General features: G+C 40.3%; 1 protein-coding gene across 3 annotated transcripts in view; it reads left to right on the top strand.

The window, feature by feature from the left end:
* PUDP (pseudouridine 5'-phosphatase) overlaps window positions 1-13,124 on the top strand; it is a 146,872-nt gene that overhangs the window by 33,788 nt on the left and 99,960 nt on the right. For all 3 annotated transcript variants that reach the window (XM_073354388.1, XM_073354397.1, XM_073354379.1), the window contains exon 2: window positions 7,502-7,720. In XM_073354388.1, the coding sequence (XP_073210489.1) occupies window positions 7,502-7,720 (219 nt within the window). The remainder of the gene's footprint in view (window positions 1-7,501; window positions 7,721-13,124) is intronic.

Genomic DNA, 13,124 nt, shown 5'->3' with positions numbered 1-13,124 from the left:
GAAGGGCAACATTTTGACTTTCCTTAACTAAACTCTCCTCTGTCCTCTTCTAGGGTTGCTGCTCCTTGTTAGAGTCCTTGGCTGCATGTTCAGTGGTTTTCACACAATTTCATTGCTGTCTGTGCAGTTCACTGGTGTTTTTTTTTTTTTAAACTCCTGCGTCTTCTAGCACCGTTCTTAGGTTTGAAGATGTAACAGGAAAACACTGGTGCTGTCTGCACTAACACTTCTGCCATTTCTATCCCAAGTCGAGTTGCACAACCAATAAAGAAACAAGAGCTTTCCCCAAAAAGGCTGGTACAGATGCTAGTAGGGGAATTTTCAGAGAAAATGTTATGAGTGAAATGAGAAGTTATTCCTTAGCAATGTCTGGAGCTTTCCAATAGTCCATCTTGAATACTATCCTGTTTTCTGACAGTGTCTGGTGCCAGATGCTTCAGAGAGGATAAAACAGAACAGGGCAATTTATTGAGTTATCCATCCTCTCCTGTCTAGTATCAGCTGTCAGAGGTTTAAGGACACCGAGAGCATGGGATTGTGTCCCTGACCATCTTCGCTAATAGCTATTGATGGACATATCCTCCATGAATGCATCTTATTCTTTTTGGAACCCAGTTATACTTTTGGCCTTCACAATGTCCCCCGAGAATGAGTCCCACAGGTTGACTGTACATTTTGTGGAGAAGTACTTCCTTATGTATGTTCTAAACCTGCTGCCTATTCATTTCATTGGGTTACCCCTGGTTCTCGTTTTATGTGAAGGGGTAATTAACACTTCCTTATTCACACATGATTTTATAGCCCTCTATCATAACATCCCTCAGTTGTCTCTTTTCTGAGTTGTACAGTCCCTGTCTTTTTATTCTCTCCTCAAATGGAAGCTGTTCCATACCCCTAATTGTTGTTGCTGTTGTCAGTACTTTTTCATGTGTGTGTGTGTGTGTATTTGAGATGGGGAAACCAGAACTGCATGCAGTGTTCAAGGTATGCACATATAATGGATTTATATAGTGGTGGTATGCTATTTTCTGTATTATCTATCCATTTCGTGATGGTTCCTAACATTCTGTTAGCTTTTTTTACTTCTGCTGCAAATTGAGTAGATGTTTTCAAAGAACTATCCACAATGACTCCAAGATACTTTCTTGAGTGATAACAGCTCATTTAGACCCCATCACTGTGTATGTATAGTTGGGATTATGTTTTCCAGTGTGCATTACTTTGTATTTATGAACAATGAATTTCATCTGCCAATTTGTTTCCCAGTCTCCCAATTTTGTGAGATCTTTTTGTGACTCTTTGCAGTCAGATTTAGACTTACCTATCTTGAGTAATTTTGTGTTATCTGTAAACTTTGCCACCTCACTGTTTACACATTTTTACAGATAATTTATGAATATTTTGAGCAGCATAGGTTCTAGTACAGATCCTTGGGGGACATCATTACTTACCTCTCTCTGCTTTGAAAACTGATAATTTATTCCTACCCTTTGTTTGCTATCTTTAAACCAGTTACTGATCCATGAGAGGATCTTCCCTCTTATCTCATGACTGCTCTTGCGGCTTCCCTTTGCTTCCCCATCAGAAAATAATTTTCTGCAGGGAAGTAAAGAAATGTGCCAGGGACATAAATTCTGCACATGTGCAGTGGCGCAGCATTCCCCCAGGAGTAGGTTATGTAGCCCAACCTGTATACCGAGCCAAGCTCTGTCTTCCCCACTCGGGCCCTCTGCTCCTGCCATGGCCCTGGCCCACCCAGTCTGACTGACGTCTCCCAACCCAGCCCCCTTCTCTCTCTGTGGCCAGGTTTGTACCTTACCTTGCTCAAATGACTCCAAATTTGGAATGCTAATCCTATTTTGCATCCCCACATGGCACAGCAAATTTCAAGAAATCTAAATAAATGTGCAGGTTTTAGAGCACGTAAAGTTGTCCTTTAGACAGAAAGGCGTTCTCATCCTGAACTTTAGGAAGCTCTGCAAGAATAATCTAGTTCTAGTAATATCTCTTTCTACGTTGAGTGTTGGGGAAAACACACTCGACACCGATGCTGTTTCTTGGTTATATTTTTATGATTTGATAGTTAAATTTATTCATATTTCCACCTTTTGTAGGATTCTTTTCTGATTTTCAGGTCATTAAAGAGTTCCTGATGGAGCCATATTGGCTTCCTACTTCCTGACTTTCCTTTGCATCAGGATAGACTGCAATTAATATAGTCTCTCTGAGAAACTACCAGCTCTCCTGAACCTTTTTTCCCTTAGATTTTCTTCCCATGGGACCTCACCTACCAGTCCTCTGAGTTTGTTAAAGTCTACTTATGTGAAATCATTGTCCTCTCAATCCTTCCTTTCCTTAGAATCATGAAATCTATCATTTTGTGATCTCTTTTACCCAAATTGTCTTTCATCTTCAGATTCGCTACCAATTCCTCCCTGTTGGTCTGAATCAAATCTAAAATGGCTTGCCCCTGGTTACTCCCCTCTGTTTTCTGAAACAAAAAGTTGTCCCCGATACATTCCAAGAACTTATTGGAAATTTTGTGTTTTGCCATTTTACTTTTCCAACATATGTCTGGTTGGTTAAAGTCCCCCCATTACTACCAGGTCTTTGGCTAGATGGAAGCCAGAAAGTAGGCCCTTTCCTCTTTTGGATCATATTTTCTATGAAAATTGTAGAGGTACTTGAAACCTTTGATTTGAACACAAAATTCTCCCTTCTGCATGCCATCTCTCTTCCTTCATTCCCCCCTCCTGGTCTCTCCCCCCAAAACACCTAAAACCTGGTGGAGTTTAGATTCTCGGATCCAGTTTGGGCCCATTTTTTATAAAGTGCACAGTTAAAATATTAAATTTAGTTAGAATTCAAGTGATAAACCAGATTCAGTGAAAAAGAACAAGCCATGGACATGTTTATTCAATCAAGACAACAGTACAGATGAACCAGGTCATACAAGCAAACAATAAAGCAAAACCTATAGCTAGGGCTCCGTGTTTGTCATGAAGGTCATGGAAGCCACGGATTCCGTGACTTTCCGCAATCTCTGTGACTTCTTCAGGGGCCAGTGTGACTGACCCCCAAGGCCGTCCAAGCAGCTGCCTTCCCCCCAACATCAGGCCCCTGGAGCAACCACCCCCAGCCACAGCCCCCCAGTTTCCCCCCTAGCAGCGGCCCCTCCAGACACGTCCCCCCCACCCGCAGCGGTCCCTGCGCCCCCCAGCGGTGACCCATTTAAGATTTAGTCAGGGGTATATATAGTATTAGTCACGGGCTGTGAATTTTTGTGTATTGCCTGTGACCTGTCCATGACTTACTAAAAATACCCATGACTAAATCATAGCCATATCTATAGCTGAAGGAAGCTGGCATGCCTATTAACCTTATCTTCTTGATAAACTGTAGATTAAGTTAAAATGTGTTGTAATAAATTAATAAAACAGGCAAAAAAAACTTAGATCCAGGCTTTATTCATTAATAAGTTACATTTTGCCATTTTCAAGTATCTTCCTGGATCACAGGCAATTAATAAAGAGGAGTTGCTTAGATACTACAATGATGTCAACCAATACACAACCCTAACCTGGCTAGATCTGGTCTTTTAATTCAGATTCTCTTTGGTGATTTCAACAGATTATAAACAATCATGTTTTACAGTATACTGTGACACAAGTCACCTCCAGGCTCTCCAGGTATGCTTCAGCATATTTTTCTGCTGGATCACAAATAGAGCAATCCAACACCTCTATAATTCTTGTCACTTTATCTGTATTTATTGTGGCTGGCTTTTGCACAATGTAAGAAACAACTATGGAGTAGCCTTTCCTTCTTCTGTACAAGAAGGGTCACTATATAAAAATGACTATGGAATGACTTTGTGGCTAGGGAATAAAATCACTCTTCCCCAGTGAAATGAAGTTGGTGGGCAATACATCATATTGACTACATCTAGGTAAAAGATATGAGATGGGATGAAGTTTAGAAGGACACAATTAACACAGGGAGGATTTTCAAAGGTATAAAGGGGAGCTAGGCACATAACTCCCATTGAAAGGCAAGAGGAGTTGAGCTTCCCCTTCGTGCCTTTGACACTCACACCTTAGTTTTATATAGAATATTTTACTTTCCATAGTTTGCATATGGTAAAATACAATTACTTTCCACACTCATACTGTCTTGCCATTTAGCTGGCTATGCATTTCGCCCCCACCCCACCCCCAGCCCCAGCCCCAGCCCCTGCTTGTAATGGAACAAAAGCTAACCTGGCTGTAGTATGTTCAGCGCTTTTTTTGAGATACTCCCATGTCAGCATGGATAACAAAGCTAAGAGTACTGTTACTGTTGGATAGCTAGCTGATGTTGCAGAGTTCCCAGGGGAAGTTCACACATGTTTTTGTATTTAAAAAAAACGGGGAACTAATCGTGTGTGTGTTTGTGACACCACACACACACACTCATGGTTGGCTCTGTTGTGTTTTTTTTTAACAAAAAAAATATACAAATTACAGGCACTGGGAGTCTTATTTTATTTATTTTTTATTTAGATGTTGTCCCAGATTCTGACTGAAGATTAAGTCTGAGTTATTTCAGTTACTTTATTAATTGTGCTATAGGGCTACAGGTTTGCCCATTGGAGTAAAGCTTCCACACCTGTGTAAGACCCTTCCAAATTGCAGCTATGGGCACAGGAGGACCACAAGGGTTCTGTCTTCTTAAATCATGAAAATATCAGATGGAAAATCTTTTTGTTTTTTAAGAATTCATAAATTCATAATTTTACCTGAAGTCATGATATAAGAAACTAGGGATTCTTAGAATTAATCCATTGCAGCCATTTGTCCAATGCCCAGGTTTTATCAAGGTTTAGGTTTCTTTTTTTTTCTAGTTGATCTCAATTTTATTTATTTATTTATTTATTTTAATTCTCAACAGATCAGAAACAAAGGAAAAACAGAGCTGTGACATCTTAAGCATTATCTTGTCAATTCATCTTAACCTCAACTTGCTGAGAGCACCAACTGGTAGTGCCAAGTGAACAGTTTTTCTCCTTTCTCAAGCTATCAATCTGGACACCATTCATGGCCAACTCACTTGAATTTGTGCTGATCTGGAGCAGTATTGTGATATGTAACCTGTCTGCTTGGGGGCTACCCAAGATTAAATTAGTCATGCACTTAACTCTTTGCCCCCTCTACATTTGAATTGCTTAAGCAGCATCTGCAGCAAATGTTACAGATTTTTGTAGGCTGAGGGTTACTTCCTGACCTGTCTGCTAGACTTCTAGACTCCTTAAACTACGATGGACCTTTACTGAACCCCTTTGAACTTCAGGTTCTCTTCTATTTACTGACACAGAATGCTGAAACCAAAGTGTCAGAAAAATCCTTTGTTTGTGCCGTGTATTCACTTTTTCCTACTGAGATGATAGGAAATATCCCATATGTTTCTCATTGATCTCAAATTAGAACCATCTGCTGGTCTCAAGAAAAGCAAACTAGTGGAGGTGAGCAGCAAAGGAGTATGTTATGTGTCAGGCTGCTGCAGAGGGCAGGGACTGTATTGCTCACATTTGCTACCACCTCTTTAGTCTGTTCGCTAAGCTATCGCGATGGCAAAGCTTAGAATTGAAAGTTTCTGAAATATTATTTTTTTCTCCATGATACTTAGCAGGACAGTGAGTGGAACACATTCTCATTCACAACTTGTACATTTTATTTTTCTTTTCTTAAAAATAATTTCCCAAAATAAAAGGAACAAGTTTATAAGTGTAACCTTGAATAGGAACTTTTTTTCATTAGGATCCAATCTAGAAATCATGTAGAGAGAATCTTCCAGCATGTTAGTATGGTAGATTTGTTGTTCTGAAAGTTCAAGCTCAAACTACAGATCCTGAAACTTTTAAATAAACTGTAGGTGAGAAACACACACTCAAAGTGAGGCAGGCTTGAGTTGGCGCTGAAGCGCGTATTGTACTGTGTAAAGACCTTTCTAGCCTCTCTCTTATATGTTAAATTATTTATTTTAATCAAGATCTTAGAAAAGTGGAAAACTGTCAAAGAGTCTCTGTTAAGTACATGCCAACTGCCCCATAAAGAAGAAACATTCTCTATAATTTCTTTCAGTGCATTTGAAAGATGTCTACAACTTTTCCCCAGATGTTGGCTGTAGTCTGTTCACATAGAAAGTACTGAAACGTTTGAAAAACATATTGAGAAATCGTTCATTTAACTATTACCTTTGACTAAGTTAAAAGAAGGTGAAAAGTTTCTAGGCAAGGGAATGTATGAGGGAGAAAAATGAGAACATTTTGGGAAAGCAACCTATAGTGTTTAAGAGACTCTACTTTTAAAGGTACAGTTTATAATCTCTGCTTAAGAGGTGGGAACTAATATAATAGAGATATTACTAGCCACATTCTCTCTGACTAGATCTAATGTTATCAACCTTCACTTTTCTAAACCTCGGAAAAGTTCTGTTCTTGGCAGGAGAGGGCGGGTATTTGTTTTTGTTTTTAAAACTAATCATATTTAAAAAGAAAAGCTTTGTCCCAAGGCTGAGTTTTTATATACCAAGATACTGCCTGAAGTGACCTCTTACCATTAACCCCTGGAAACAGAAAGAGATGGGAGGGCAGGGCTATAGTGGAAACACAGTCAGATATAAATGTAGTGATGCCAGTGGCACTGTGATAATGACTATGGTATCTTTTGAAGGAACTCTGCAGCTGATGTTTAAAGACATTAAAATAACTTTTAAAATAAATTATTTGTTGTAATTTAAATTGAAGATGTAATGACATCCTTCAAGTACCAGATTTCCTTCTCTGTTTTTCTTTCTCAGGGATAGTCTACACTACCGCACAGCTGCACTGTTGTAGCACGTCTGGTGAAGATATGCCATGCCAATGGGAGAACCCTCTCCTATCAGCATAATACTCCACCTCAACGAAAGGCAGAAGCTAGGTCAGCGGGAGAGCATCTCCTGCTGACATAGAGTGGTGTGGACACTGCTTTAAGTTGATGTAACTTAGATCACTCAGGGGGGTGGCTTTTTCACACCCTTGAGCAATGTAACTTACATTGACTTAGGCGATAGTGTAGATAAGCCCTCAGTTGAAGAATAAATATGATCTCTTAATTAAGATTTCTTTTCTTACATGTACTGTGTAGTAGCCCAGGCAGGATAGAGACAGTGAAACTGCAGGTCAATATAGTTCTTTATCATGACCCACAGCACTTTCCTATAACATGGAAGTGTTGCCTTTGAAGAGTAAGAATACCTGATACTTGGTGTACTATGTGGATCTCGGCAGTCTGGCTGCACTTCTGTATTAAATACAAGGGCAGCTGTTGTGAGTTCCATTTAGGGATATACTCTTGTGGCACCTAACAAATTGCCAGTGTAACCCTCCAATTAGGCAAAGTTTGGGTGTTGTTAACATAAGAGCTTGGTTCTGATTCCAGCCTTGCGTATTACAAATGCCTTTTCTTTCTCTTTTTTGCAGATACTGAGCATCTTTATACTACGGTTTTTCAAGAAATCTGTGAACGCTTTGGAAAGGCATATACCTGGGATTTGAAATCATTAGTCATGGGTAAAAAAGCATTGGAGGGAGCACAGATTATTCGAGATGTACTTGAGCTTCCAATGACCAAAGAGGAGCTACTGCATGAAAGTAAAATGAAGCAGGAAAAAATATTTCCTAATGCTGCGTTGATGCCAGGTGTTTCTCTTCAATATTTAAATAACTGCATATGAAATTATTTAAACACTGTGACTATTGTATAGTTCTAAAACCTCCTTTCACAAAGCACTTTCTCTCACAGACCTGATTTCTTCACTCTTTCCTTGACAGGTTTTGCTAAAAATTTCCTGTTTACTTGGTAGAAAGGTACTGAGGATGCTGAGAGCTTTTTCATATACACTTGTGGAACAGCTGCTCTTAATACATGTTTTAAAGAACAGAAAAACACATGGACAGGATAAATATGCACAAAGTTTATAAGTTTCATGATCTAGTCTTTGCTTTATAATATTTGAGAGTAGCTGTGTAATTCAACAAGTTTTTTTTAAGGTGTGTATGTGTATACACTCTAGTGTATTGTGTAAAATAATCAATATGCATGCCTTTACACAAAGGACAGACTTGTGTGTCTGTCCATGTATATATGTTGCATATTCTGAGTTCTTGAACTTGTAATCTTGGTTCCATTAGTAACATTTTCTTTCATTTAAGTTTGTAGTATGTAATGGGGGAGGGGAAAAAACCCTAGGTAACAAGTTCAGGCATGCAAAAGAAGAAAACTCTAAACTAAGTTTGTTACCAACATAGAATGTAAAGTTAATGTTTCTGGAGCAAACAGCAGTATTTTATGGCAAAATATAATGAGAGAGGGCAGAATAGCAAATTCCAGGTATGTGCAAAGTAGCCTAATTAATGTAAACATAACAAATATAACTTTTGGAACTTTCTGGATTTTGAATGTTTGGCCTTTCAGCCTTTATGGTGCACTACCAATAGTCTAGATTTTTTTTTTGAGGGGTGGCTGTATTTATATCTAATTTCTTAATAGTTTAAAAGGGCTGGGGGTAAAACGAGTGTGGTGGGGGTGGAGCTGGAGAGGGGAGCAAGTTTAAAAAACCAGAAACAGAAAATCTGGATATAATTTGTATATTCAACTAACACTCAGCTGGCCCTCAGCCCTCACTGTTGCTGCTCACAGATGCATCCCAGACGGGCTGGGAAGTGCACCTGGGCAGTATCAGAATTCAAGGCATGTGGTCACAACCAGAACTATCGCTGCATATCAATGTCAGGGAGCTGAGAGCAATTCCAGGCCCATCTTCAGGGCAAATGTGTCGCAGTACTGACAGACAACACCACAGTGATGTTCTATATAAACAAACAAGGTGGTGCTCACTCCTCTCCCCTGTGCCAGGAAGCTCTCTGACTGTGGGACTTCTGTGTCACACACTGCATCCAGCTACAGGCCTCATATCTGCCGGTAGCACAGAACGAACTAGCGGATCACCTCAGCCGCTCATTCAACACTCACGAGTGGTCACTCAGAGCGGACATTGCCCTTTTGATCTTCCAGAGTTGGGGCTATCCTCTCATGGACCTGTGCAACAGGGAGCAACAGAAAGAGTCAGCTGTTCCGCTCCTTTCAGAACCACAGCCAAGGCTCCATAGCAGACACCTTTCACCTACCGTGGACGAGTCACCTGCTATATGCGTTCCCACCCTTCCCCCTCATAGAGCAGGTACTCCTCAAGATCTGACAGGACAAGGATTCAGTGATCCTCATAGCACCAGCATGGCCCCGACTGCTGAACCTATCAGTGGACAGGCCAGTGGCCCTTCCTATGCTCCCGGACCTCATCACACAGGATCACGGCCAACTACAACACCCCAACCTGGAGTCCCTCCACCTCATGGCGTGGAAACTCCATGGCTGAACCAGCTTGAACCAGCTCGGACTCTGTTAGGGAAGTTCTGTTGGGGAGCAGGAAGCCCTCCACTCACACAACATACCTGACAAAATGGAAGTGTTTCTCCATTTGGTCCATACAGAAAGATACCTCCCCGTAGCAAGCCTCTATTCCCCTTGTGCTAGACTACCTCTTGTACCTGAAGCAACAGGGGTTTGCCATACCATCTATTAAGGTATACCTGGTGGCCATCTTGGCCTTCCATCCGGGTGTGGCGGGCAGGTCAGTCTTAAGCAATCCCATGGTGGGCCACTTTATTAAGGGCTTGGATAGGCTTTAGCCCCAGGTAAGGCAGCCCGTTCCCCAGTGGAATCTTAACCTGTTCCTTTCCGGACTCATGGGTCCCCTTTCAAGCCCCTTGCGACCTGCCCCTTATCCTACCTTTCCTGGAAGGTGGCCTTTCTGGTGGCCATAACCTCGGCCAGAAGGGTCTCCGAGCTCAGAGCACTAATTTCTGAGACCCCCTACGTGGTCTTTTACAAGGACAAGGTGCAGCTATGCCCTCACCCAGCATTCCTACCCAAGGTAGTATCGTAATTACATGTTAACCAGGACATATTTCTACCGGTATTCTTTCCTAAACCTCATGCCAGCGACAATGAGTGGGCACTCCATTCCCTGGATGTCAGGCATACCCTAGTCTTCTACATTGAACGCACAAAGCCATTTTGTAAGTCACCAGAGGTTTTTATTGCAATCACCGAGAGGATGAAAGGGCTTCCCATCTTGTCCCAGCACATCTCTTCATGGATCATTTCCTGCATCAGAACGCGCTTTGACCTGGCTAAGATCCCAGCCCCAGTGTTGACGGCGTACTCCACAAGGGCCCAGGCCTCTTCCGCTGCATTCCTCGCACAGGTCCCCATTCAGGACATATGCATGGCAGCAACGTGGTCTTCCATCCACTCCTTCATTCACACTATGCCATGATTCAACAGGCAAGGGAAAATGTGGCCTTCAGCAGGGCAGTACTGCAATCAGCAACTCGGTGAACTCTGACCCCCTCCTCTTTCGAAACTGCTTGGGAGTCACCTATTGGAATGGACATGAGCAATCACTCGAAGAAGAAAAGACGGTTACTTACCTTTTGTAACTGTTTTTCTTCAAGATGTGTTGCTAATGTCCATTCCAAATCCCTTCTGCTTCCCCTCTGTGGGAATATTCTGTCAAGAAGGAACTGAGCAGGTGGCAGGTCAGCAGGGACCTATATACACCACCACAAAGGCACCACTCCAGGGGGCTCCTCAGCTGACCCATCGGGTCCCCTAGGGTAAAAATTTCCGATGATCGTGCATGCAGCATGCGCGCACACCACCTATTGGAATGGATATGAACAACACATCTTGAAGAACAACAGTTACGAAAGGTAAGTAGCCGTGTTTTCTCATAGCAACTTTCAAAGTTGGAGAACATAGAATAACATAAAAGTCAATTAAGCAAATAAATATTTTTTTAAAAGAAAAGCTTTCTTACCCCACCAGCCCAAACAGGATTCATTTTTTTATCTTCTCCTTTATTTTTTGGCTATTTGTTTTTTACTTGGACTCATCAAATTGGTGTTGGCTTAGTTTTCCTTCTTGAAGGGAATGATAGCTTTGATCTCCTGGGTCTTGTTAACTGGAGAATGACCAAAACTGGCTTGTCAGCTGTTTTGTACAAGTAATAAGAAGGTCAGTAGTGTTCTGGATTGTGGAATAAGAGAGTTCTTTAAAAAGGGAACTGTTTGCCAAATAAATGTAGAGGAATCTGAAATATCTCTACATCCCTTACATCTCTTTAAAATTGTAAATCTCATTTGCATTTAGACAATTTGGGGTCAGAGCTGAAGGCTGAACTAATTTAATGAAATAATTTGTCTTTCATTCTTGTCAAACTTTTATGTAGGCAGAAAGAAAATGTCTGATTTAACACGTGGATGAGGATCCATGTTGTCAAAAAATGATAGAAAAGGTTCTCATCTAGTGGACTTGTGAAAATGTTCTGCACAGATTTAAATATCAAGCTAATAGGCAGCTTCTCAGTATGTCAGAAACATATGGGACAATATGTTCAATTATTAGAATTTCTTTCCTACTCTCTGAGGTGTCTAGGAGCAGCCCCTTTGAGTAGCAACCCCATGACAAGGAGGCTCTGAAGGATGGTATTATAAGTGAAGGAGTAAAATACGGAGGAGATTCTCAGTTGTCCCATCAGGGACATGGAGGTCTACCTCAGAAAAACTATATTCCTTGAAAAGAACACAACAATCTACAAAAAATAGCATGAAGCTGAAAGGCAAGACACATAGTAAAGTGTAAGACAGTTCTTCTGTGCTATATTTTAAAGCTAATTATAAAAGTAAAGTATATTTAATAGACTACAAATGAAAATTTCAGAAGTCACTTAGATGCTTAGGAATCTAATCCATGGAATTTAAGGTCCTAAATCCCGTTTGCTGTTGAAAATGTTAATCCATTGGTCTGCTTTCAGATTCTGTCTTAGGTTAGTTTCTGCTGACCTTCACAAGTGGGTTGAATTACGGTTACTGCCATGAAGGGAGTCAACAAGCCCATTGCCATTTTGCTGCCAACCAGGCAGCAAAGGTAGCTGTGAGCTTTTTGACTCCCTTCAGCAAATGACATATTTATTTTTAAAAATTACTGATTTTGTGTGTGTGTGCTCCCATTTCTATTTTTCTTAAGTCTTCTTTATCTCAGTCATCGTTCTGCTCTCTTCTCCAAGCAGCACTGAGTTCCTTGGGAACTGCTAACTGGGTTATTAACAAAATGGCAGATCTGAAGAAAGAGAAGAAAAGTTACTTTACCCATTCTTGAAATGCCATGGCAAGGCACAGGAAAACTAACTCATGGGTGAAACTCCTTGTAAGATGTAGAATCTATGGTGATTTTTTTTCTGATCCCACAAGTGAGCAAAACGGTCAAATTGTTTCTAACAAAATATATTTTTGTTGAAAAATTGCTTCTTTGAAAACTAAATATTTTCTAAAATTTTCTTTTTTTAATAATTCATTTTTATATAACTCCAAACAACAGCAACAACAAAAAATTGTTATATCCTTACCACCTCCTTTCTTCATTTGCATACTTACCTTAAAAACTAACATGACCAATCAAGGAGTATTGTAATACAATAGGTAATGTATTATTTGTATGTAATAAGTGCTTGGTAAGTGTTCATATACAATAAGTCTATATTAATGCAAATATGGTAAAACTCCTTAAACTTCTTTGATGTTCATCAAGCTATAACTTTTCCATGAGCTTGGGTGGCTCGTTTCAGCGAGAACATATCTTCATTAATTATGGGTAGCTACAATATAAGGCTATTCACAGTGGTAGTCCAAAATAGCAAAACTTCATAGATTCATAGTCTGTAAAGACAGAATGGATCATTGTGGTCATCTAGCTAAACCTCCTGTGTAAAACAGGCTACAATACCACCGTCAATTAAATTCCTATTTGAACAAAAGCATTTTTTTTTAAATCCATTCTTGATTTAAATTTTTCCAGTGATGGAGAATCCACCACAACACTTGATTAATTCTTGCAATGATTAATTATTGTTTTTGAAAAACTGCCTTATTTCTAGTCTGAATTTGTCCTGCTTTGACTTCCAACCATTGGAACTTATATCTT

Source organism: Lepidochelys kempii, chromosome 1, assembly GCF_965140265.1.
Source record: "Lepidochelys kempii isolate rLepKem1 chromosome 1, rLepKem1.hap2, whole genome shotgun sequence".
NCBI classification, from domain to species: Eukaryota; Metazoa; Chordata; order Testudines; family Cheloniidae; genus Lepidochelys; species Lepidochelys kempii.
This window is presented reverse-complemented; position numbering and strand designations above follow the sequence as displayed.